This window comes from Microtus pennsylvanicus, chromosome 13 (assembly GCF_037038515.1).
Source record: "Microtus pennsylvanicus isolate mMicPen1 chromosome 13, mMicPen1.hap1, whole genome shotgun sequence".
NCBI lineage: Eukaryota > Metazoa > Chordata > Mammalia > Rodentia > Cricetidae > Microtus > Microtus pennsylvanicus.
The window spans coordinates 32,913,250-32,938,677 of NC_134591.1; the positions used below are offsets into that span (position 1 = coordinate 32,913,250).

The 25,428-nt window shown below is 39.3% G+C and overlaps 1 protein-coding gene across 1 annotated transcript; it reads right to left on the reverse strand.

The window, feature by feature from the left end:
* Window positions 1–893: 893 nt before the first annotated feature.
* On the reverse strand, window positions 894–24,222 carry LOC142834077 (cytochrome P450 2J4-like). The gene is made up of 9 exons (XM_075946138.1): window positions 23,945–24,222; window positions 18,368–18,530; window positions 14,343–14,492; window positions 13,769–13,929; window positions 9,931–10,107; window positions 7,479–7,617; window positions 4,737–4,924; window positions 2,972–3,110; window positions 894–1,152 (listed from the first exon to the last, which is right to left on the reverse strand). The coding sequence occupies exons 1-9, from the start codon at window positions 24,152–24,154 to the stop codon at window positions 974–976; spliced, it is 1,506 nt and encodes a 501-aa protein (XP_075802253.1). The 5' UTR covers window positions 24,155–24,222; the 3' UTR covers window positions 894–973.
* Window positions 24,223–25,428: the final 1,206 nt, after the last annotated feature.

Here is a 25,428-nt window from a genome sequence, read left to right on the forward strand (position 1 = left end):
TTGTGAGTTTGTTCTCCCTTTTTCCCAATTCCATCAGGAATAGGTTATCTACTCTGAAAGGGTAAGGCCAGAAACTCCTTATATTAACCACTGATATATGATGTAAAATATTGATAAAATTAATAAAAATTGAACATGTCACCATAATCCTTGATTTCTAAGTCCAGCTGCATTTATTCTTACCAAGTGGAGGAAGTGATTCCAATCATTTGGCTTCCACATTTAGAGAGTCACCATGAATATATGTGGGTATTAGGAAAGCAATAGAATTTTACCAAATGAGAAAGCACCACGTGAAGCCTTCAGAATGGGAAAAAAATACTTACCAACTCATGATCTCATATCCAAAATATATAAAGAACTCAGAGAGTCGATGTCCAAAAACCTAATTTAAACATGGGGTACAGATCTAAACAAAAGTCACAAGAGAGGAAACTCAAAGAGTTGACTTTCAGGCCTAGTTGGAGGTAGAGCTACATAATTAGAGACACATCTGTCATTTGGGAGAGTCTTCATGGCCTCTTCCTATGGATGCAACCAGAAAGTAAATTCTGATTCTTCTTGTCCTTTTGTACCACTTTAGACTAACATTTCAATGTGCCAGAAACAAGTGCATGTCTATGAAAGGAGGGTGGAAACAAATCGAAGGCACAACCCTTGAGACGTGACTCATGATGCACTTAGCATTTTTAATTAGCAATTTGTTTTCAGCGCATTTTCTTTATAGGAGGAATCATCATTCCCCTGCAATTTTTAGATAAAATGATATGCCTCTGAGCTCATCAATGATTTTCCCACCACCAAATTAAGGGTCAATTGTTTCGAAATTTGAATCAGTTTTCTAAGTCCAATTCCTTCACTATTTCTTCACTTCATTCTCTGACACCACTATCTTCTCATATGAGCGAGGCCCGCAAGCTTGAGGACATCCACCATTTCTTCCTGTTCTCTTTTTCTCCTTCCTTCTCCAGCATCACAGTCTGGGGACAGCACAGAGATGGTGACTGACTGGGGAATGCGTGAGGCCCATTCTGAACTTCAGGCTCAGCTTCTCATTGACTGGGGGCTTGAAGGTAAAGTTTTGCAAAAGAGCAGTGAAGAAAATGAATAGCTCAGACCTGGCCAATTGTTCTCCCAGGCAGGCTCTCTTTCCTGTGGGACCAAAACAGAAAATGAGTCACTTTCTTAGCTGATTTTAGTGCATGGAGGGACTGATGTCCACAGCTTTTAACTGCAAATAATGAGCTGAATGTGAGCTTTGTGTCCATCTGATTATGTCTACCACCTTCCTGATTTGGCCATTAGAGCCTCATTCAAGGTGGCATTTCTGGACCTTGGCCCAACAATATGTCCCAGACTTGTATTTTCACATTGCCATTTTCCCAGGTATCCTGTTCCCTTGCATTGATTAATGTGATGGTAACACCTCGGCAGGAAGCATTCACATAACTCTGGAAACCTTTGCTCTAGGTCATGTCACACCATACACACCTGCACACGGCGTATTTATCTACATGTGTCTATAGATGTGTATTTACAGGGCAGTCTCTCTAGTGAATAGGTATGTTTACACAGGTAATCCCTGACGGTCCAGGACAACCCTAGGACACCACTGTTTTTTCCCTCAGTGAGCATCCTCACCATGTACCCCAACAGCATTGCAGATTTCCACATAGTATCTAATCTATCTTTAAGCCCACATCTGTGTAGATGTGTTTGTGTGTATGTGTGCCCATTGTGTGTACACAGGTGTGCACATATGTATAGACTTTAGTGGCCAGCAATGTGAGCTTATGCTCAAGTGCCATCCAATATATTTATGTATGTATTTATTTTGGAGGCAGTGTCCCGGGCAACCAGGCCAGTGAGTAAGTGAATGCCAGGGTCCTCTTGTCTCTGGCCATCGAGCAGAATGAGAACAAGCATATGCTGACATACTCAGGTTTCTGTGGGGCTTCTGGGGATCAAATCAGGACATTATACTCATAAGTCAAGCAATTTACCAGCTGAGTTACTATGTTAGGTACCTTGAGTAACTTGTTACTAGAATCCTTTATTCCTAAATCATACATGTTGAGTGAGAGAAAGAAAAGAGCAAGAGTAATAGTGTAAAATCGGAAGCCAAGTTAAAAGCCTCAGAATAGCTGTTCTGACTAAGAAGAAGTTTACTGAGACGCACAGACTGGTTCTGGGCAAAAGCTTTTTTGAGTGGCATTGATTTCCATTTTTCCTACTCTCCAACTTGTTAAAGGTCATCTTGGCACTATGAGTAATTGTGAATCACACTAATACTAGTAGCACATGAAGTGTACAAAGTCTGTCCCTTGACAATACCAACCAGTATGGATGCTGGTGTCAGAATTGACACTAGAGAAGAAAAAATTCTTTTTTTATTTCCTCTTTTCCTTTCTTACCCTTTTCTCTTTTTCCTCTTCCTTACTTGTTCTCTCTCTCTTTCTTTCTCTTTCTTTCTCTCTCCTCTTGCTCCCTGATAGTTGCTGAATCTAGGGTCTTGCATATTCTAGAAAGTATGCCTTCACTGAGCTACACCACTTTATCTCTTTTAAGCATTTAAGACAGGATCTCTCTAATTTTCCCAGGATGCATTTCTCCTCAGCATCACATTTTAAATCAATTCCATTTGACTGTGGTCGTGCATCCTTTGAAAATAAGTTGGGATACTGAAAAATCTTATGAAGGAGTTCCATACACACATTAAAAAAGAGGGAGCACATTATTCATGTCTGTTCTTAGTGTTTGGGGAAAAAATGAGGAAAGTTGAAACACCCAGCTAAGGGAAATGGGGTTCTGAATTGGGGACAAGGCCAGGCAATGCAGGACTTCAACCAAACACAAAATGGAGTCACACTGGTCAATCTGGAGATGTTTTCATTAAAACAGAACATTATGGGATGAGAGGAGGAAATGGCTGGGTGGAGCTCTGAACCCTCTCCTGCTCATCAAAACTCACCCATTGAGAAAGGCAGGAAGGAGTCTCTCTTCTTAAACTGTCCATTCTCCAAAAAGTGCTCTGGATTGAAAGTTTCTGGAGTGGCCCACTTTTGGGGGTCACTGTGTAGTGCAGTCAGGTTTGTTAGAAGCATGGTACCCTAAAAATGATGGTAAAGAGTCATGCTTCGATATATGGAACAGACCTTAATGGAGGTAAATGCAGATACTTCTTGAGCTCTCATGCATGACTCTCCCCACTTAGTACCTTCTCCTTTGTTGAGATAACTTTGCATTGACTGTGAGTGCCTTCTGGGGATATTCTAGTCCATTAGGTTGCTCTTTAATGCTGAATACAAGTGTATGGGAAGAAGTTTGTACAGGTCTAGGGAAAGACATGTTAGCGTCCAAAGAATAATGAGGCACCTCTTACTGTCAGGACCTGGGCAAGGAAATTATGAGCCTTCCTTCTCTGTTTTTCCATTCTCAACCCTCAGTGTGTGGGAGTCTGATCCCAGTTCTCTGGGTCAGGAGGGCCTCAAGAAAGCAGTGTTTGCAAGCTTATTCCATCAGGCTTCCTGGCATGGTGCTTGGGCTCTCCAGAGTGTGCCTTTTATCACACTGAATCACCCACCCTAGCAGTGACTTTACCCATTCATCGATCTCTCTTGACTTTGTCATGTCCATTCCTGATTCCAAGAACCACGTTAGTGCATTTTAGACCCATGTCTGCTACACAGCTAACAGTGAAGTGTGCCATGAACGTGATGACTCTGTCACCTCTTATATTACACACTCTATAGTATGCTTTCATCATCTTATGCTAGTATCTGTAAACACATATCCAGAGTTAATCAAAAAATGGCAGCAGAATTTCCTTAAATGGGGATAGAACCGTCTTTTGTGGTGTGGAGGGTATATGTTTCAGGAAACCCTATGCAGAGATCTTGAGACTCCTGGGAGATGTGATGGGGATCCAGTCTATAAAGAGAGGGGTTTTAACAAAGATTCATAGAGAAACATTAGAGGACATCTTTTAAATGTCAAAATACTGCAAGACCTATGGAGGAAGCATAGGCTGATCAGAAAAATCAGACCAGGTTTGGTCCCAGATTCCCCACTATGTTTAATAGTAGAGAGATTTGATGTAAATCTAATTTACTTAAGCCTCACTTTCTAATCTCAAACATGAAATGAATAGTTATTCAGAACAGCGAATAAGACCTTGTAAAAGATTTAAGAGTCAACAGCACACAAATGTCACTTAGATACTGTTGACACTCTGTCACTTTCTAATATTGCATTTTCCCCTCATTTGACAGAAATCATTTGTATGTAAATTATAAGCCTGTGGTTCACTGATTTATAAGCAACAGTCTCACTGTCATGGTAGCACAAGTGCCTCAAGTTTCGTTCTCATTTCTAACTCAGTCTTTCAAGGCCTGTGTAGCAGCATGTTCTAGCCCAAGCCTTTCGTCTTGAGAGCTGCTTCTCAGATATCATCTAGCAGAGCACTGCCAATCACATTAGCATGGGGAGATGCTAGGATGCCTTGAGCCAACAAAGCCAGGCTTTGCCTAAACTTGGGCAAGTACTCTTCTTTCCCCACTGTATATGTAGATATCTGTTTAGATGCTTGGAGGAAAACTAGTATTTTAGCAGGTTTATTATCTTTCTGGCAATTTAAATAATCTCTTGATCAAAGAATGTATGTCACATTTAGTTTAGGTTTTTAGGATGAGGTAAACAATTGTCAGAGGTATCCAAGGCTGGGAGAGCATAGTTACCTTTGGAAAGTGGAATCCATTCAAACTGGTGTCCTTTGAGACTTCCCTGGGAACATTCATAGGGATGATGTTACCCATTCTCTGCACCTCATGGACGACAGCATTGGTGTAGGGCATGGACTCTCGGTCGGCCAGGCTTGCCTGTCTCTTCTGGCCAATCACTCTGTCAATCTCAGCCTGAACTTTTTCTGAAAGAAAACAGGAGATCCTATTAATTTTCAAATTTGGCTATTTCTTCCTAATAGATCTAATTTACATGGGAAGTAGAAAAAGACAATATCTCCTGAGTAAATTGGGAGCATGGGGACTTTGGGGGAGGGTTGAAGATGGGAGGGGTGAGGCAGGGAGGGGAGCAGAGAAAAATGTAGAGCTCAATAAAAATCAATTTAAAAAAGGCAAAAAAAAAAGCAAAAAAAATGAAGCAGTCTTGCTTTGATTTTATTTTAGTAACCTAGCTGTATAGATGTTTCCTTAACCCTTTAAAACATTGATTTAAAGGACAAATCCACAATTCAGTGATATTTCTCTGAGCCTACAACATAATCCTAACTTTCCTAAATGGAATAGCTGTGTTAACATGGCTAACCTCAGGGAAGTACCTAGTCTGGTATGAGTAAGTTCCTTTCCCAAAATGTATTGCAAACAATTCACATTCATGCTTTATAGTCCTAGAGCCTGAGGATGCTTAGTGCAGGGCCCCAAGATGTTTCTTATCTGGTATGAACAAGTTTCTGTCTCATTGATGAGAAAGCTTCACTGAATCCTCATGTCATAGGGAGAAATAAGTCTCTGATTCTTCTTTTATAAAAAGTTAATACTTCTATAATAGTATATTTCTGTCAGGGGAGCGTGTCTCACGGCACAAGAGTGGAGGGGGAGATGTATGTTTCTCATCTTGTACCATGTGAGTTTTGAGAACTGCACTCATGACAATGGTGAAGTAGCAAGATCCTCTACCTCTTGTGCTGTCTCTCTGGCTTCTCTGCTACCTCTTTTAAAGGCGATTATTCCCTTCATAGGAACAATCACCTCCTAACAACATACCACTGGTAATTAAGTTGCAACAAGTGGATTCATAGAGAACACACGAACATTCAGACCACAGCACATATGTAGGCTCTCATTTCTCAAGGAGAAACATCAGCATGGGCAGTGGATAGCAAGAAGTCGCTGCACAACATTGCTAATGAAATCCTTTAGATTTCAGTTTCCTCATCTGATTAATGAGAATAACTGAGCCTTATCTTAAGGATGTCTTGGAATTTATATGAACAGATAGAATCATAATAAGGATTGATAATGGTTGTTATCTTTCTTCCAATATGCTCATGGAGCTTAATCAGTTATCCAGCTAAGAAGTCAATCTCCTAGATTCCTAATGGTATTTTGGATATTTTGAAGCTGTTATTCTAGAAGTCAAGTATGTATTCTAACTCAGTAGTATTAATACTTAAAAAGATTATTCTCCAGCCATATACATATTTTAAGTGAAATTCAGTATGCATATAAATAAATAGAGGTACACATATACATTTTGAATAAAAAAAGAAAAATACTTGGGCATGGAGGATAGTTCAGTCAGTAAAGCAAGCTTGCAGACCTGAGTCTGATTCTTAAAATTCTTGTAAAAAAGTTGGATATGGTGGCACTCACTTCTAATCCCAGGGCACTACAGAGTTGATGGCGGACAGATCCCCATGGATTAGTGATCAAGCAGTGTAGGTTATTTGAGAAGCTCCTGGTGCATGAGAGACCCTGTCTCCAAATTGGATAGTCCCTGAGGAATGATAATTTGAAGCTGTGCTATGGCTTCCACATGTACAAACACACACACACACACACACACATGCATACATACATGCACACACACACACACACACACCTACACATGCATACACACATGCAAACACACACACGAAGGGGAAGTTCTTTGAACAAATTTTTCTTTACCACATGGGAACCACTCTGATTTTCTCTTTCCAAATTTCATCTTACTGTAAAAACCATTGGCCTGTATTAACTAACTTGATTTTATACCTCATAGATAAACTGTTACTCAATAGTTGAAAAAAACAGAACAAACAAGAAAACTGTTCCTACCCTCAGATCATTAAACTTTTCTAGAATCTGAATGCATACACATAATAGCATGGAACATTCTCCCTGATGAATGCCAGTCACTGGAGAAAGGAACAATGCATACAGCATAGACATGGAAGAGTATCTGGTCATGTCTGTAGGAAAACAACAGTAATTCTCCAGTTATCAAAGCATGAAGAGATCTGAAATGACTTCAGGAGGTAGTACCTGAGAAGATTCTTCTAGAATGAATAAAGACTGTGATAGAACACTCTTGATATCATGGCTCCGAGGCAAGAATTAGAAGAATAAGGACAGGGCCAAGAGAGGACATAGAGTGTAAGAAGGGCACCACCCAGGGTGGGTGGGGTTGAAGTGAAAAGGCAGAAAGGTGACATCACAGTGCACTGAACACCAGAACAGAGTTTGAACAGAATTCAGGGGAAATGGGAAGGCCTACTGACATTGGAAGAGGAACCTGAATGGATGCACTTTGTAAATGTCTCAGTCCTGAGAGAACATGGAGAGCACATGCCCGTTACCCAGGGCACATTGCCTCACAGCTATGGCCCTTCTTCTCACTTCAACATGTTCTCTTCTGGTGCCATTTAAGACATGGCTTCCAGAATTCTGCTTTGTCCAATGAGGTCACTACATGTTCACCTTGGACATCTGGATAGATCGCCATGTAGAGCAGAGCCCAGCGCAGGGTCGTGGATGTTGTCTCAGTTCCAGCAAAGAAGAGGTCTAGAGTGCTCGTGATGAGGTTTTCTTCATTGAAACTTGTAGTCTTCTCTGGGTACTGGAAAAGACAGCGTGTCCTTGTTTAGTCAGAAGATTTGTGATTTCTCAATACATGCTTTCTGATGCTAGTGATCATATTTGAAGAAGGCATTTAAAATGATATTCCCCTTGACCTTCTCAGCCAGTAGCTATTTCACGAGCTATCTATTGTTTCCAGTGCAACAATACAGACACCAGCAGATCAGGTCTTCGTCACCCTGACGTATGAGTTCAATAGGACACATTTCAAATGATATTATTGTGATCTCCTTAGAAAGCATTTCCTGTTCCAAGTGCTGGAGGCTAAGCAAAAGTTTCTGGTACTCAGGTGGATGAATAGCAAGACAACTATTTTCTTGTGACTTTTTCTATGCAAAAGCTTTAGGAGGATGATAACAGAACAGGATAAAGAAACACACATATTTAACTTCCAGTATCAGCCACATCACTAAGTCACTCTGTGACCTAAGAGGTTCACATTACCTTTATCTGCTTCAGTTTATAAGAAGAGAATAATACTCATATTTTAACATGCCATGTCAAACTGTAGGAGATACAGCAGACATATCAAATACTCTACAAATGCTTTTTGTTGATCTAAGAAAAAATTATCTGTGTTTATTTAGTATTTGATAGCCCCACTAATCTTTCATAGGCAAAACATTGTTTATTCCATCAATTATTCTTTGGGATAAAATTCCATCTTCACTAACTTTCTATATAATCATCATTCTCTATAATACTCATTATGTTGATGGTCTCACACCTGCACTCCATGTAGTGAATTATTTGCCCCTTTTCCTTGAGATATAATATTGCTACTATTGATACTATACCAGGAGAATGAACTGTGTTAGAACATGGGAAAAATTTTACTAATGGATTTCCCCTGGGCAGAGAAGGAATCCATCATCTAATGAGTCAAAGTTCATAGGAAGGATTTAGTGGTGTGTATTTTCTAGGAGTCTACTGAGATCAGAACATTAAAAATAGTGGTATAGTTTGGTTCTAAACTGATCACCATATGCTCAAGTTTTGATTACTTGGTTCCTAGTTGCTGGTAATCTTTTAGGTTCCTAGTTGCTGGAACGTTGGCAGGTGGGGCTCAGCTGGAGGAAATAAGTCACTAGAAAGCCTGTGGTTGTATCAAAGCCCTGGGTCCTGCCTAATTTCTGCTTCCTGATCTACCATGACACAAACAGGCACAACCACATCTTTTTCTCATGTTTTCTCTTTCATGATGGAACAACACCCCTTGAAAATATGAGACAAAATAAACCATGAGCCTCTTAAAATGCTTCTGCCTATTATTGTCACAAGATGCAAATGTATCAAATAAATCCATTCAACTGCTTTCTGTGTGCTTGGGTATGATAGGATGGGAGATTATGGAAAGGCAGATGACCCACCCAGACTCTAGCATTCAGTTGAACTTTGCCTGTGTCTTACAGTTGGGGCTGAGTGGGAGTGAATGATTGGCCTTAGAAGAAATCATCAAAAACAGAACTCTGATTAACATTGCTACTTTCACTTTGTATGTAATTCCTACATGAATAAAAGTCAAAAGAAGAGTAAAAGTCAATGAGAGGCATGAAAGGTAAGTATCTACCATTTACAGGCAGGAAACCATTTATTTCTAATGACAGCACTGAGTTAATATTAATACTATTTTCACTCACAGGGGGTAGGGTATGTGAAGCAATGATGTACAAAGATGTCTATATCTTCATTTTTGGAACATTTACATGCTTCTTGAAAATCTAAAATAGGCTGTGTAGGTAATTTGAGAGGGTACAATTATTTTGAAACTATCTTTAAGAGAAGGTGCTTGAGGAACACAATCAAGTAGATAAGAGGAAAAGAGATGCTACAATTTTGGAATTGAAGACAGAAAAAGAACCAAAGCAAAAGATATCAGTGCCCTCATAGTCAGGTATGGTGGTGCTCATCTTTAATCCCAGAACTCAAGAGGAAGAGGCTGGAGGGTTTCTGTGTGCTCAAGACCAGCCTGGTCTACAGAGTGAGTTGCAGGACAGCCAGTGCTACATAAAGAAAACTTGTCTTAAAAAAACAAAGAAAAATGTAAGCAAGCAAGCAAACACCCAAAATTGTTGTCAGCTTTAGGAGCTTGGAAATACAGGGTCTTATAGTTCCCACAGTCTTTTAAAGAATGTTATGTGCCGAAAGGAAGAACATATCATGAGAACTGTAAGAGAATAAAGCTGTGTCATGTTAAAGCACTAACTTTGTGGTAGCCTGCTGCCTGATCACTTGACAACTATTAAACCATTACATTGTCTTTAAGAAGAAGACACAGGAGCATCTTCCCGACCTTTGTCATTTCCGTGAGGAAAGCATCAATGAAGTCTCTTGGCTCATCAGGATTCCAGTCTCTCCGGTGATTGTCAATTATAGAAGAAACAAACGATTTCAGTTTTTCCCAGTGTCTGAACACTGTTTGGTGTGATCCAGGAAGATATTTCATTATCCATGGGAAAATATTGTAGAGCTGATTGGGAAAAACAACGCAGTCAATGGGACACCAAGATGTTACTTTACAAGGTTTAAAGCTATAGTCTTGTGTTTCCCTTTTTTTCTTACTGTGAAATTGTGGGGCCAGCTTCTCTTTTCCATCTCATTTACCTCCAAAATAGTTCTACTCTGATGTGCAAAGTGTATTCAGCTTCAGAACACTTCTTTCTAGCCTCGCTGCCTGTTATCTGCTACATAACACCATCTCTCTCTGGATATTAGGAGCGCATTCAACACTTTTATTGATTATACTATTAATGCTATTACAGCTTAGTTTGCATATAATTTCCAGAAAAAATATTTATCAATGTAACCACATGCTTGACCCTGTGACTTTCTATATTCACGGGTGGTCTCTAGACTCAGAGTCAGAGATATAACTATATACCTGTAAGCCCTGTGAGTCGGAACCCCCAGATCTTCATGATTGTCCCAGTTTCTCTAGGCACTCCCACCAGAGCAACTCCTGAGACCAAACTGAGGGCATTTCTGTCTTAGGCCCTTATTCATCGTGTCTAAAAGAAAATGTTGCTGAAAGAGTTATAGCCCTGTCCCTCACTTCATGAAATCATTGCTCAAGTCTCCTTACAGATCCCTTACCTGATTAAAATAACAGGCACTTTTTTTCATCTTTCCATTTCTCTGTTCTGACTTATTTTCTCTCTGGGGAATTACCAGTAATATATATTGTACAAATAACTGCACATCCTGATTACCCAACCGTGGTTTAAACCCCTTATGGTAAGACTGCAATTTTTAATGAATTATAGCTAATTGTGATGGATGTTTCTATAAAATTTGTAGTGCATAACAAAATGTAAAATCAACAACATTTAAAATGAGACAGACATGGGTGTGACTTATACCTCTTTCCTTCTGGTTATAATGAATTGTAGCAGATATAATAATGAGAACAACAATGTTAATAGTATGGAAAACGCACATGTGCTAATGGGGTCTCCCTGTATTCAAACACTGAAAGGCAAGAGATACTCAAAGCATTCCACAGATGTGTGGTGGACTACTGTCTATCTTTTCTTTGACACATCTGTGTCTACTTGCAGACACCATATTGCAGCATTTTCTATGTGAAAGATCATGGTGAAAATTTGGTAAACATTTGCAGCTGTCCATTAAAGTGTCTGATATAATCAGTCATTCCAAGAATGTTTATTATCACTCTCTTCCACCTTTAACTCCCTTCTAATATTTTTTTCACTTTGATACACACACCTAGAAGTGAGCCTGGTACTTACTGGACTCCCCTGACTTCCCTGACTCTGTGTACTGGAAGCAAAATAATGGAGCTGCTAGGTTTGGACTACAATGACCAAGAGCTAAAACACAGAATACAAAATAGTGTAGGAAATAAATGCAACTGATCTCATTCTTTATGCCTATTTTCATACAGGTAATTCATGCCAACTAATTTCTCAGTTATTAGTGATGGCAGCCCTGAATTTGAGGAGGAAACAGATATGGAGATGAGTAAAAATAAATCCACTTTGGGGTACATTATGGAGAATCCATGCATAGGAACAGAAAGTCTTCAAGAGAAAAAAATGAGCTTTTGAAGGACCAGTTTCTGTGCTTCAGATTCATTCTCTCTGGAAGCATTATGAACCCAAAATATAATAAAGTCAAAACATCCACAACTGCTATCTGCACACACTCCAGAAGAGTGTCCAAGGGAACACAGAGTGTGGCACAGAAACACAAGAAATATGAAAATACAAGAGGGTTGAATGCCACTAAAAATCATGCACTCCTGAATTAATGCATTCACAGGTCTGAAACAAGTGCAATGCTACATAAAAGCTGAAAAGTTTTCTACAAAATATGATCAGTGACTTGGAGGCTATAAGAAAGCAGATGAATACAATAAAGGACCCGGGGAAGAAAGTCAACACTAGAAAGAAAAAACAGCAAAATGAATGAGAAAATCAACAAATCGATTGAACAGATCAACAAATAGGAAGACACTGAACACTTCAGCAAGAAACTGAAGTTTTGCTTTAAAAAATGGAAATGGTGAAAATAAATAGCTCAATGAGTCAATAACACAGTAAAATCCATCACCAACAGACTAAACTATGCAGAAGACTATCTATCAGGAATGGAGCCCAATGTTGAGGACACGCTTCATTCATTCCATTAGGGAATAATGAGCATGAGTATAATGTCTAAGAACTCAGAGAGACAATCAGAAACTGGACCTCAGCAGACACAGGATTGCAGGGTCACAGATAAGAAAACAAAGATCTGGGATAAAAAATAAGTGCATAGAGAATAATTTCAATGAATTTATAGCAGACATTTTCCCCAAATATAGAGACAGAAATAGATTTCAAAGACAAGTGGTATTTAGTCCTTTAAAATAAACACTTCAGAGGAAAGCACTTCTGTGATTTGTTAAAAATGTCAAAAAATACAAAAGCTGTAAGGAAAAACATTAACTCATGTGCAAAGTCATAAAAATTAGAGTATTAAACTTTTTATCATCAATCTCCAAGCCAAGAAATCATGAGAGGACACAGGGTCTCTGAAAGTAATTGTCAAACATGGACCCCATATCCAGAATTGTTATCATCTAAAATTAATGGAAAAACATGAATATTTTAGGAAAAGTGAAAATCAGAGTAATTCAGGAGCACTAATCCAACAATACTGAAGGTGTTTGAAGGAGCATTATACACAGAGTAAACAGAATGTCAATTATGAGAACACAGGAAACATAAATTTCATAAGATGAATGGTTGAGAAAATGAGAACTAGGGAAACATCCATCATATCTAACACAGACATCAAGTAATCCTTGGTAGTAATAGGGAAGAAAGTAAAGTAAAAATGATTTAACCAAGAAGAAAAACAATAAAACCACAGTAGTTAGCTTATATGATTCAATAATATGTTGAATGTAAATGGCTCCAACAAGCTAAAAAGAGACACAGACTAGCTGACCAAATTTAAAACGTAGATCAAAGTTTGTGTTGTTTGTATGAAACACACCTTACAGGTAAGATCGCCACAAATTAAGGAGGGAGAACATGAGCAAAGAAGTCGGGACCACGAGGGGTGCACCCACCCACTGAGACAGTGGAGCTGATCTACTGGGAGCTCACCAAGGCCAGCTGAACTGTGACTGAAAAAGCATGGGTTAAAACTGGACTCTCTGAACATGGCGAACAATGAGGGCTGATGAGAAGCCAAGGACAATGGCACGGGTTTTTTTTTTTTTTTTTTTTGAGAAAAGGAGAAAAAAAAACAACTTTCCACCTCCTCCCAGCCTCCGATTTCCCTCCCCCTCCTCCCACCCTTCTCCCATCCTCCCACCCTTTTCCCCACTCCTCCCACTCATTTCCCCCTCCCTCTCCAGTCCAAAGAGCAGTCAGGGTTTTCTGCCCTGTGGTAAGTCCTAGGTCCTCCCCCCTCCGTCCATATCTAGGAAGGTGAACATAGAAACTGCCTAGGCTGGGAGGAGGTGGAAACTTGTTTTTTTTTTCTCATTTTCTCAATAAAAGAAAAGATTTAAAAAAAGAAAGATATTTGTATCAAATTCAATATTTCAAATGTTATCATATTAGCTACAAAATGACATTTGTAATACCCTTGACAGAGATTCAAAGAAGAGTGCTTACCAGGCACATCATTGATGCCTCCAAACATGTGGCCTCATCCAGTAGCCTCAGCATCTCCTGAAACTGACTGTCATGGTACTCAAAACGCTCCCCAAAGGTGACAGAGCAAATGATATTGGAAACTGCATTGTTGATACTGAAGTGAGGGTTAAAAGGCTGTCCTGGGTGTGGGGAGAGAGAGAGATGAGTCCTTCAAAGTTATTCATTTGTTTCTATTTTCTATACTGAATTAATTTGATATGATAGAGGAATACACATTGCAGAAAACCATGGAAGAGGCTCTGGTCAGATTATACTACATAAAGACTGACATGCTTCAAGGACTCTGCTAATACTGGGAGGCTCAACTGATGACGAGGCCGTAAGTGCAGCAGTGTGTCTAATGACCATCTGTGTGCCCACCTGCAGAACTCCCAGCTCATGGTCATGGCTACAAGTTTACTGCCTAGTCCTCATTTCAAAGCACAGCACAGTGACCAGAGCAAGCACATAAACATTTAGGAAGAATATGTTCAATGAATGAGAAGGCCATAGTCTCCCATAACCTCCCACACCTGCCCTGTGGAATGCCCACCTTTCTCCTCTTTTATGGCCTCCACAAGGTATTGGGCTTCCTCCTGTATGCGCTGCTCTAAGCTCTTCTTTCCCAACCCAAAGTTCTTCAGAGTCATCAGAGCAAACCTTCTTTGCTCCTTCCATGTCTGGCCACTGGAGAAGAGCACTCCTGAAGAGAAGACATTCAGCATTATGACACTGAAATTCTGGTCTAAAATTATCTCATGAACTCTATGATATATGTGCAATGGAAAAAAGAAGGGCCAATAAGGGATTTGGTAACTATCTAGAGAGAATACCCCCAAAGCGAGAAGCGTGACGTCTAACGTCCTGGTGATCTGCAAAATCACACACTGGTATTTTTTTATATATTGTGTAATCTACTCTTTTAGGTCTCTGCATGTTTATTACCAACCAGCAATAGGTCCATTCCCACTGCAGCAAAGAATGGAAGACTACACAAGAAAACTTTCCAAGCAAACACAGTTGTTTAATACCCAGGGGTTCAAATTCATATCACCTTGGTTCCAAGCTGACACAAATATCTACTTAGTTCTGTTAGGTTGAATAACAGGAATAAACTAAAGGATAACACAAGACATAGAGGTATAAAAGGCTCTATAAGAGAATTCCTATTCAATACAAGCTTTAAAATATGAAAAATTAATTAATCAGTAAGTTAAGAAGCATCAGTATTCCACAGAGAAAAACATTCCAATCTGTTCAGCATCTACAACCTAATTCATGACACATGCAATGCCATGTGCAAGTCAATTTCTTAACATTCAAAGAAATCATTGGCTCTGACATGAGAATACCCTCTGTATGCTGTGATTATTATTAATGAATAAAGAAACTGCTTTGGCCTGTTGATACAGCTGAACTTTGGTAGGAAGGCAGAACTGGACTGAATGCTGGGAGAAAAAGGGCAGAGTCAGGAGACATCATGGATCTGTAGCCAGAGGTAGATGTGCTGAAACTTTGCTGGAAGGCCACAACCTCATAGTGATATACAGATTAATGGAAATGGGTTATATTAAGATGTAAAAATTAGCCAATAAGAAGCTAGAGCTAATGGGCCAACCAGTGATTTAATTAATACAGTTTCTGTGTGATTATTTAAATTATGGGTCACTGGGACAAACAAGCACCCTGTCCTCCCATAATTGGTGTGCCAACGTTGGCAACTACACCCACATAAAAACCGGAGAAAGCTTAAAAATTAATTCTAGACACAAAAGAACAGAGTTAAACATGGTTTGCTATCAATATTTTTTTGGATGGGGTCTGTTTGCTAGAAGCAAGCAGAGACGTGGATCCTTTAAGAGAGATTTTCCTAACTCAGCCATTGCAGAAAAAAGCGGTGGCCATTTTAAAATGCCAGCTTTCTGGGCTATGCTTTCAATGTGACCTCTGGCTCTTGCAGGATACAAAGCATTTGGATGGGGTTTGTGAGCAGACTTCTGCAGCTTAATTAATGGTGACATAGACTGGCTGTGTGTCTGAAATTGGGGTGGTGTGCTTGGCTCTCAGAGGCACAAGTGGCTCCACCATGCTGAACTGGGCAGGGCAAGCAGGGAGTACTGTATTTGACCTAGCAAAGGTGGAACTTATATTCATAAGTGTTTAGCATTTTAAGAAGTGCTTCCAGTCAGAAAATAGTTACAGATATGCAATAAAGACAAATTCAGATAAAATAAACACCTATAAATGAGTCACAGTGTTGGATAAATGTACATAGGCTTGGGAGACAAAAGCAAAAGAGTACAGAGAGTTATAAAAAAGTAAATGTTTTTTATTAAAAAATTAAAACAAAGTCTTCAAAGACATAGAATACAGGCAGTAATAGATTAAAGGGAGTAAAAAAAAGATAAGTCACGTAAAGATGAATTATACACAGAGAGTTTGGATTATGTATATTATCGTATTTTCTTTGAATTTTTTGACTGTGAAGGAGTTAAGTACAGAGAGACATTTCATTATATGGGCTGTTAAGCTAAAACGGCATATAAAGGTATCATGACTTTCAAATTGGCTTTGGTAAAATTCTCTTGTTTCCAAAGAAGATAAGAACTTGTGGATTGCTTCCAGACCAATATGATTTCATGGAACAAGATCCCCTGATAGGTTGTTGTGAACACTCCCACAAAGAAAATACTTCATCCCACTGCTGACTGAAAGGAACATAGCCCATAGGATACAACATGAAAGACCTGATTAACAGCTCCCCCAAACAGTAGGAAGTAATATGAAGAAAACTATGCCCATATTCCTAAATATTGTCTATAAATGTTTGTTTATATTTAAAGGGGGCATGATATAGATATGAATAATTTATATTGGTATGGATTTTGGTTTATTGATACAAATTTAAGGTTAATTTTGGTATATATATTTCTGCTCTTGATTACTTGATTAAGGTATTGTGTTTGTGTAGTTCATTTAAAATGTAATCTAAAATTAAGAAATATAAGTTAATAGGTACTCATCTATAATAGTCAAGCTTGTAGTCATGTTAGTTAGGTTTTGATATATAGGGATATATTTCATTTAGTTAGGTATTCTTCAAATCTTTCAAAGATCTTCAGAATATGGCATCTAAGTGTTTTAAAAATTTAGGACTTTTCATGACAGTGAGACACATATGCTCCTGGCAGCATCAATCTACTTCAATAAGAAGATGGGCATTGAAGAGGCTTCTTATGGAGTTGTTAGGTGAACTGGACATGAAGGATCCACAGAGAAATAACGGATGAACTTGCCTAAAGGTGAGACAATCCTTCGGAGTTCCTGCTACATGAAAGTTTCTGTAAGATATTCTGCGGGATACAGAAGAAAATGACCTGAAAATTGCCAATATAGGCAGACTTGTCTTTGAATTTTCCTGCTTCATGGAAGATTCTGCTGGATACTATAGGCCTGTAGGCTGAAGATGGATTCCCCAATGGTACAGAGGAACTTTGGGTGATTACACAGACAGTGAGATGTCTCTTTCATTTCTAGAGTTTTGGAAGTTTCTTACTATGCACTTTCTGTTTACATAGGTAATAGTATATCCTTATGGAGTCTTTGATGGAGTAGAAAAATAGTTTTCCTTGTTATGATAAAAGATAAAGTAAATAGAAATATTGTAACTGTAATTCTTACTTGATAACTGTTTTGTTATATGTAATTTTACTATGTTAAAGTTATAACCTTTTTTATTTAAACAGAAAAGGGGAGGTGATGTGGGAATCTCCTCTTACACAAGGTTTTTCCTGAATTATAGAAGATGTTTGATACTTCTGATAAATATCTTTTACCCTTAACCTTGTAGTTCTGTGTGATTTAATTAGCTAATGTCTCAGAATATTTCATTTGATGGAATATATGTTAAATAAAGATGGAGATTTTATCTATTATGCGCACTATGAATAACTTGTGCCTAGCTCTGTGTTTCCTATAGAGATAACATAGTTTATTATGTACAATTAATGATTGATTCCCTGAAGGAGAAATTAGGCAATGTCTAAAACTGACAATTTGGCAGGTCAATACACTTGAAGTTCCGCTTTCAATTTTGGAAAATACATATTGATATAATGGCAATATTGAGTATTCGTGCTATTCTAGTCTAACCCTGTCTAGAAGGCTGGAGAGTTCTGTGTTGCATGGCTTTAATAATGGAGTATAAGAAGCCAGAAATAAGCAGAGCAGCAGTAGGATGGGACTGAATTACACCAGTCTTCTTAGGACAGACGGTTGGCAAGGGAAAAGGGAAGTAAGAACACAGTGTGTCTGGCTGTGGCTGGATTCAATGGTTCCTTCTCACCAACACATTTAAAATTAGCTAATTCAAGATGTGGTTATTTCTAATCTCTTGAAATGAGATGACACGGTTTAGTACTCTGATGGGTGCTTTCATTCAGGAAATGTGACATTCTGCTTCCTTTAAATATAAATTATGATGGAACTGTTTATGGCCATGTTGGAAAGTTAGATACAGGTACGTTTAACATATCAGAAGAACTATAATGCACACACCATGTCGCTCAATAAACTTACCATTGTTATTAGTGATACGTTCTCGGATACGAGAGATAGGGCGTTTCAAAATGTTTTCATCCATGTGAGTAAATACTTCTTTGATTAAGGGGAGTCCAGTTACCATTATTGAATGTACACCACCAAAATTCAGGCTAATAATGTTCCCATATTTCTTCACAAACTGAAAAATATACCAAGAGTTATAGTTAAGTGTGCCTGTGTCTGTGTTTCCAAGGATGGCAGGCATATGTGTAGCTAATGGGATTCATTTTGAGAGGTTTCTGTGAGTGGGGAGATGTGCCATTGTCTGTGGAAATATTTCTGAAGTTATGGTTTACTTACCTGCACTAAACTCAAATTCAAATTAGGAAAAAAGTTTTATTATATTATATAAAAGTTCATTAATGTAAGTCTCATGAGCTGACTATGCACCTACAATGTCTACCTAGAGAAATACATGAGGATATAAGTTTCAATGAAGAAGCAAAATCATTGATCAGCAGCACCCTGAAATCTAATGAAAGGAGAGCATGTGACACATTTAACCTGACAAAGGCCAAGGAGGGTGAGTATAGGCTTGATGTTGCTCCAGTTTTGTGGACATCCTCATAGAAGAAATGGTTTAATCAGAAAATAATGCCCCGCACTCATCACCATGCTTAACATGGGATGTAAATGTGTGACGACTTGGACAGACACTAAGGGAACTGTTATTGGTGTGATATAAATGTTCCTGATTTCTTTCTTTTACACCAAACTTCAAACAATTTCAGGATTAGAAATTTTCTCTTAAGTCTTTCATTCATATATCTATCCAACATGAACCAAATGATCATCAACTTGTTCATAGACTAACTCATGAAGATGCAAGTCTTTCAAAGATATTAAAGGTTGGACGTTAAACATTTTGACACTTAATGAGGCAGATAAAAAAGGACACGAGTCCAGAGAAAGATTGAAATGCATGTGTACTAGGTAGATATAGCAACTATGAAATCCTAGTTAATCACAATATCTACCATCTATTTAGGCAAAGGAGACCCTGCCTTCCCCTAACCTTGCTGGATATGAACTGTACAATAAAGAGCTGAGGATAGAAGTGGAGACATCTGTAAAGATCTGGAATAATGCAAGCATGTAGGGTCTATGGATTAATAACTGGGCTTTTAGGGCAGGTGTTCTCTTCCAAGTCTCAGGCTACCAGCTATGAAACGGTAAAAATTACTTCCCCACCCCCTGCAGAGTTCTGTGGGGGAGGATGAGAATGGTACTGTGAGAAGCACTTTGTTTAGTTCCAGGCACCCAACCATCAACTACATCTCTGAGAAATGAGTGAGCTCTGTCTTCAAATGCCTGGGGATACAAACGTATGGTGAGAGCCAAGAAAATAACCCATCAGGTCCAGATAGCTGCCCTCACTGAGTGGGTACTCAGTATGCTTTATGCTTTACTTTATTCTTTGTAACTGTTCTATCATAGTTAGAATTTTCATCATCCTTCTAAAAAGGAAATAAATTGCAAATGAAGTAATGTAGCCAAAAAAAATTCTCTTGCCTGGTGGAGGGGAGCTGCCAGATGTTATATACGTCTGTAGAAAATTAATACCTTTGAATCTCTATGAGACTTGGGGTTTTAGAGGCAGTTGGGATGGGGACCAGGCATGAAGGTATGAGTGACAGAGTATAGGGGAGTAAGAAGAGGGAGTTGGAGAGAATGAGAACACCCATGAAGATGCAGAAGACATAAGGTTTTGCAAAGTTTGATGAGAGTATGTGATCATTTCCAAAGATTCTTCTTCCTGTGTGTTCTCAAATCAGTCCTGAGTTGACCCACCTCTCCTTTTGTCATCCTGAGTCTTGTCAGTAGTACCAAACAGGAGGGTACAATCCTCCAGGTATCTGTGGTCTCCTTCCCTACTCTTACATTCATTTACTTGTGCCCTATCCTATCAGTCACAAAACCTTGAATCTTTGTGAATCATGTCAAACAAACATAATGATTTGATCTGATTCCAGGATCGTGCACCCATATTATAGATAGATCCTTACTTAGAATCTGTACTTCCTTAGTTCTTTATCCAGAGTCCTTGCTAGCTTCATTGGGTTTTAGCATTATCTGACTTGTCTTGTCCATAAGGCAGAGCGAACAAGTGTATGCCTTTTCTTTTAAGAGACGCCAGTAATCGATGTGTACAAACGAGGAAAAAACTAAATTCATCTTGATCAGTGTGTGGGTGAGATTTAGGGTGTATGAGAATTTATTGACTAAATTTATTTACTAAATTCATTGACTAACTTTCAATATCAATCATGAAGTTTAGGGATCAACTTATAAAATAAGGCTTAAGTGCATCGTAATTAGGAATGTGTACCACGTAGATTCCCTCCTTGTACTGGAGCGGCATCCAGCATCTGAGACTCGGCACTAGGGTCAATGTTCTTTCCATCTTTTCCAGCTCTGTGCCCAAGTATGTTTCTAGTTCAACACAAGGGATTCAAAACTTTTATCTTGTTGTGGAATGAATGAAGATGAGCAGATTCTGATCTTTACAATTCTCAACCATGCCAGGTCTGTCAGCAAATTAATGTAATAATGTATTAAATAACCAAGAAGGCCCTTGGGTATATGTCTTAAGGCAGGTAGGGCACAGTTTCACTATACATTAAGTAAGCCATGTGAAAATTAAAGCAAAGTGTATTTTCATTTTTTGAAATATTTATTTATTATGTATACAATGTTCTGTCTGTGTGTATGCCTGAAGTTCAGAAGAGGGCACCAGACCTCATTACAGATGGTTGTGAGCCACCATGTGGTTGCTGGGAATTGAACTCAGGACTTCTTAACCGCTGAGCCATCCCTCCAGCCCCAAAAGTATATTTTCTTAAAGGTGACTCAGAGGGATAAAAGAGTTAAAATTGAAAATAACAATAGATTGAAATAAGAGATATAAATGTGACAAAAGAAATACGAGACAGAAAAGTTAATAGTAGAAGTACATCTCCAAGTGGTTGTTGTAGAACTTGTAGGATGGGATGCACATCTTGGATAAAGAGAAAGTAGAAGCTACGGATTAATGAGATAAATGTTCCATGAAGGCAAATGGCATACCGGTTCTATTAGCCCCTTAGAAGCAATAGAAAGGGGGCATTCAGGAGGAAAATTGCCACCACCATTAGCATTATATGAGAAGGTCTGATCATCTGAATCCTTACAGATCGGTGTAGTGAGGTGTGAGCTCTGTGTGAGTGTGTGTGTCAGTGCATGTGTGTGTTTTCCTAATTGGTACAAGAACAAAAACTGCATATTCTTTGTTACTTTAAAGTTTAGCATTTTAATTTTGGGTGCTTATGTGTGTGTGTGTGTGGGTGGGTGGGTGTGGGTGTGTGTTTGTGTGTGTGTGTGCGCGTGTGCGTGCGCACTCGCGTGTTTGTGTGTGTGTATGCTAGAGGTCAACCTCAGGTGTCATTTTCAGCAGCTGCCAATCTTGTTAGCTTGTTTGAGTCAGTGTATTTCCTTAGCTCTGAAAAGGCATGGCAGGCTGGCCAGTGAGCTTTAGAGCTTTGGCTGTCTTCTTCCTGTTCCGGAGTTTATTACAGAAAGTTCTTCAATAAAGAGAAGTTCTGAAACAGAGAACTGCCATAAACAGTGCCACTATAACTTTATTTTTATTATGATAAAATCTCAAAACCTAGATGAACAAGTTATATGAAATTATTTCTGAGTGGGTAAGTGTATGTACATGGTGGTACATAAGAGAATGTGTTAGTGGTCTTGTTTGTAGAGAAGTAGTTCTTTGTCTCTTCTGCGTAATTGTGGTCCTATGTTGTTTTTCTTTTTCAGAATGTACATGTCCTCGTGTGCTTTCTTTTGTGATAAATCACTGACGAAAAGCAACTTGGGAAGAAAGGGTTTACTTTTACAATTGTATTCCATCATCAAGTGCAGGAGTGATTTCATCTCAGTGGACTGCACTCTGCTATATTAATTAACAACCAAGATCAAATGTCCCACACACTAAGGTGATGGAGACAACTCTTTAGTTGAGGTTCCCTCTTCCTCAGGTAATGTCTAGGATTTATTAGGGGGATTAAACCTAACCAAAACTGTATATATTCCTTTTAAGCTGAAAAAATCACTTTCTATTCAATAAGGAAACATAAAATAAATCTATGGACATAACAAAGCTTGGTAGAAGTACTTCTAAAAATGTTAAGTGCAGCAGATAATCAACCTAGTGGTCTACAATCAGGGTAAAGACAGTGTAGGAAGGAGGAAAAGACATTATGTGGAGGGCACAGGTAAGAAGCTTCTTTCTGTGACAGCCTCCTCTGAGGGAATGTAGAAAGAAAATGCTTGAGGTCAGAAAGGAAATGATGAACTTGAACGGTCAGAGAAAAGACAGCTATGGGAGGATGAGTAAGGGGCAAAGACAACAGACTCCTGTGCCTTTGAGTCCCAGCTGCACTGACACTGCAGAGCTGGGCAGTGTGGGATGTGGGTCTCAGTGAGTGGGGACAGCACCTGGGGCAGTGCATCATACAGTGGAGAGGGCTCCCCCATGTTTGTAGTTGCTACAATTCACATGGAAAATGGTGTTAGCAAACTCTCATAGCTGTGTGTGTGTATTGAGTAACACAGAACAGATGCTGGGAGGACAATAGTAGAGATGTGAAGAGAGAGAAGATGATTAGAAAGGCATCTACTCGGAGAGGGTCCAAGAAACACACAGTGAAGGGATAATGGAAAAAAAAACAGAAGTGGGAATAAATTATGTGCTTAAACCATTAAATAGAAATAAATAATAAGACATGCTCACTCTTCACATGCAATGGGAAGTGACAGCGATAATTAAACATGGCTGGAGGATTCACTATCTAAGCAAGGAAAATTACTGTGGATAAAGAGGAACGTTACATGGAAGATGGTCATTCACCAGAAAGAAGAACCACAGTCGTACATGTGTTCATAGTGAGCATGACAGTCTTTCCAATATAGGGGAGAGCTTCCAGAACTGAGTGGAAAGACAGTCAGACTCCCAGCAGAGCTGGAGATTCCAGTGCATCTTTCTCTGGAGTTGATAAAATCAGTAGAGGAACAGTCAGCAAGGATGTAGAAGGACCAAACAAGGATTAATAAGAGAGAACTAATATTTGTAGAAAACTCCAGTCAAGAGAAAAATATACTTCATTTTTCTCAACAAGAACTTTAACCAAGTAAGTGGAGGTACCACTTTCCAACACATTTCTGAAGTTGGAAGGGGTTCTTTGTCAAGATATATCACCATGCCACCTTCAATACACCTGGACTTCAATAATAAAGGTTAAAGGAATTAAAATCATATACAGTGCGTTCTCTGACAATCAAAGAATTACGACAAAATTTGAAACCCAAAAGTACAAGGGTAAGAATTATCTCCAACTTTTTGAAAACTGAACAGCATATTTCTTAAAGGAGAACACACAGTTTTCGTTTGGAATAGCAGGTTGTCACCACCACCCTTTGAACCTGGTCCTCTGTGCTAGCAACAAGATGTCCCCTGTTCCTGTAGCTCATGATTACATCAGGACAGAGCTAGGCACCCTTTGCTCATCCTACCGGCTGTATTGAGAGATGGGTCTTCTCAAAGTCCACCTGGAAAATGCTGCCCACGAAGGGCAGACCCCTGGGACCCGGTGGGTAGTTCTTGGGGCGCCGATTTTTGAGGTAGTCAGCCAGGAACAGGAAGGTGACAGCAGCCAGCAGCAGAGTCCTGAGATGGAGCCCTGCCCAGACAGCAGCCACCAGGGAGCCCGCAGCAGCTAGCATGGCTGGAACTGAAACCGGTTCTTTGAGGAATGAGAGTCTGAACTGGAACAAGTCCCAGGTGTTAACCACCAAGGGCTCCCCACAGAACCAATCCCTTTATTAGTCCCTCCTGTTTCCTCCCAGAAGCTGGGCTCTTTTGCCCCACCTATGTTTCATGGAGTAGCTTCCAATCAGCTTGAGGGAGCAGCTCTAATCAATGGCACAGAGCTCTTTGCCCTGCCCAGCCCCGCCCCGCCCCTCCCTTCAGAGTTTTTACCCTTTCCTCCCCAACCTTCCCTGACCTGCACTTCCTGTCTGTGTTTTGCCCTGCAGGTGTCCAAGAGTAATTCTATAGTGACTAGTGCTATGCCCAGCCAGGTGCCTGGCACTAAGTTCCCAGAGGAACACACAGGAAACGTGGTTTTAAAGGGCACCAATGGATAGGCTGAGTGGAACCAACAAATCTCAAGGGGGCCCAAGCCTCCAGAAAGAAGTACAGGCAACTAAGAGCTGCTGATGGGGAGATTTGGTCTTTTCCAGAGAGGGGTTCTCTAACTGGATATTCTATACTAAGTGGAGTGGCCAGCCCTGAAAACATGAACAGACCAGAAACAAAATGGACCCAGGAGGTTGTGTTTATATATCCATGTGTTTACATAGATAACAACTATAATAATCGATTTTTAAGAAGGTCATTAGTCTGAGTGGGGAGACATGGGCAGGACTGAAGAGAGGAAAGGGAAGGGAAGAAATGATGTGATTATGTTTAAATTAAAATTAAAAAGAAATTAGATGGAGTGTGGTGACGAATGTCTTTAACCTCAGCACTCAGAAGCAGTGCTCTTACCTCTTCATGAAATCACTTCCCTTTAGCAGAGCAATGCTTGCCAAAAATGTGCATCCATGGGTACCTAGTTAACATTTGTTGGAGGAGCATCTTGGTCCTGATTACTATTATGAATAATATTGTTATTGTTGTGGTTCTGAGGACTGAATTCAAGGACCTATGGCAAAGCTACTTATTTATTATTTGTGTGCTTACACTTGTGACTTGGAGTGCCTATGGAGGTCAGTGGATTACTTGTGGGATTCCTTTCTCCTTTCACCTTATGACACCCAAGAACCAAACTGTATCCACACTAACTCAAATTGCTAATAGTAATGAAAAAAATCCTAGAAACACAGGATAGAACACCATTGACGTATATGGGAATAAGATGAATGCCCGTCAACCTTTCATCAGAAACAGGCTAACAAACAAGAAAACACAAAATAAAGGAGTAGCAAATTTTTGC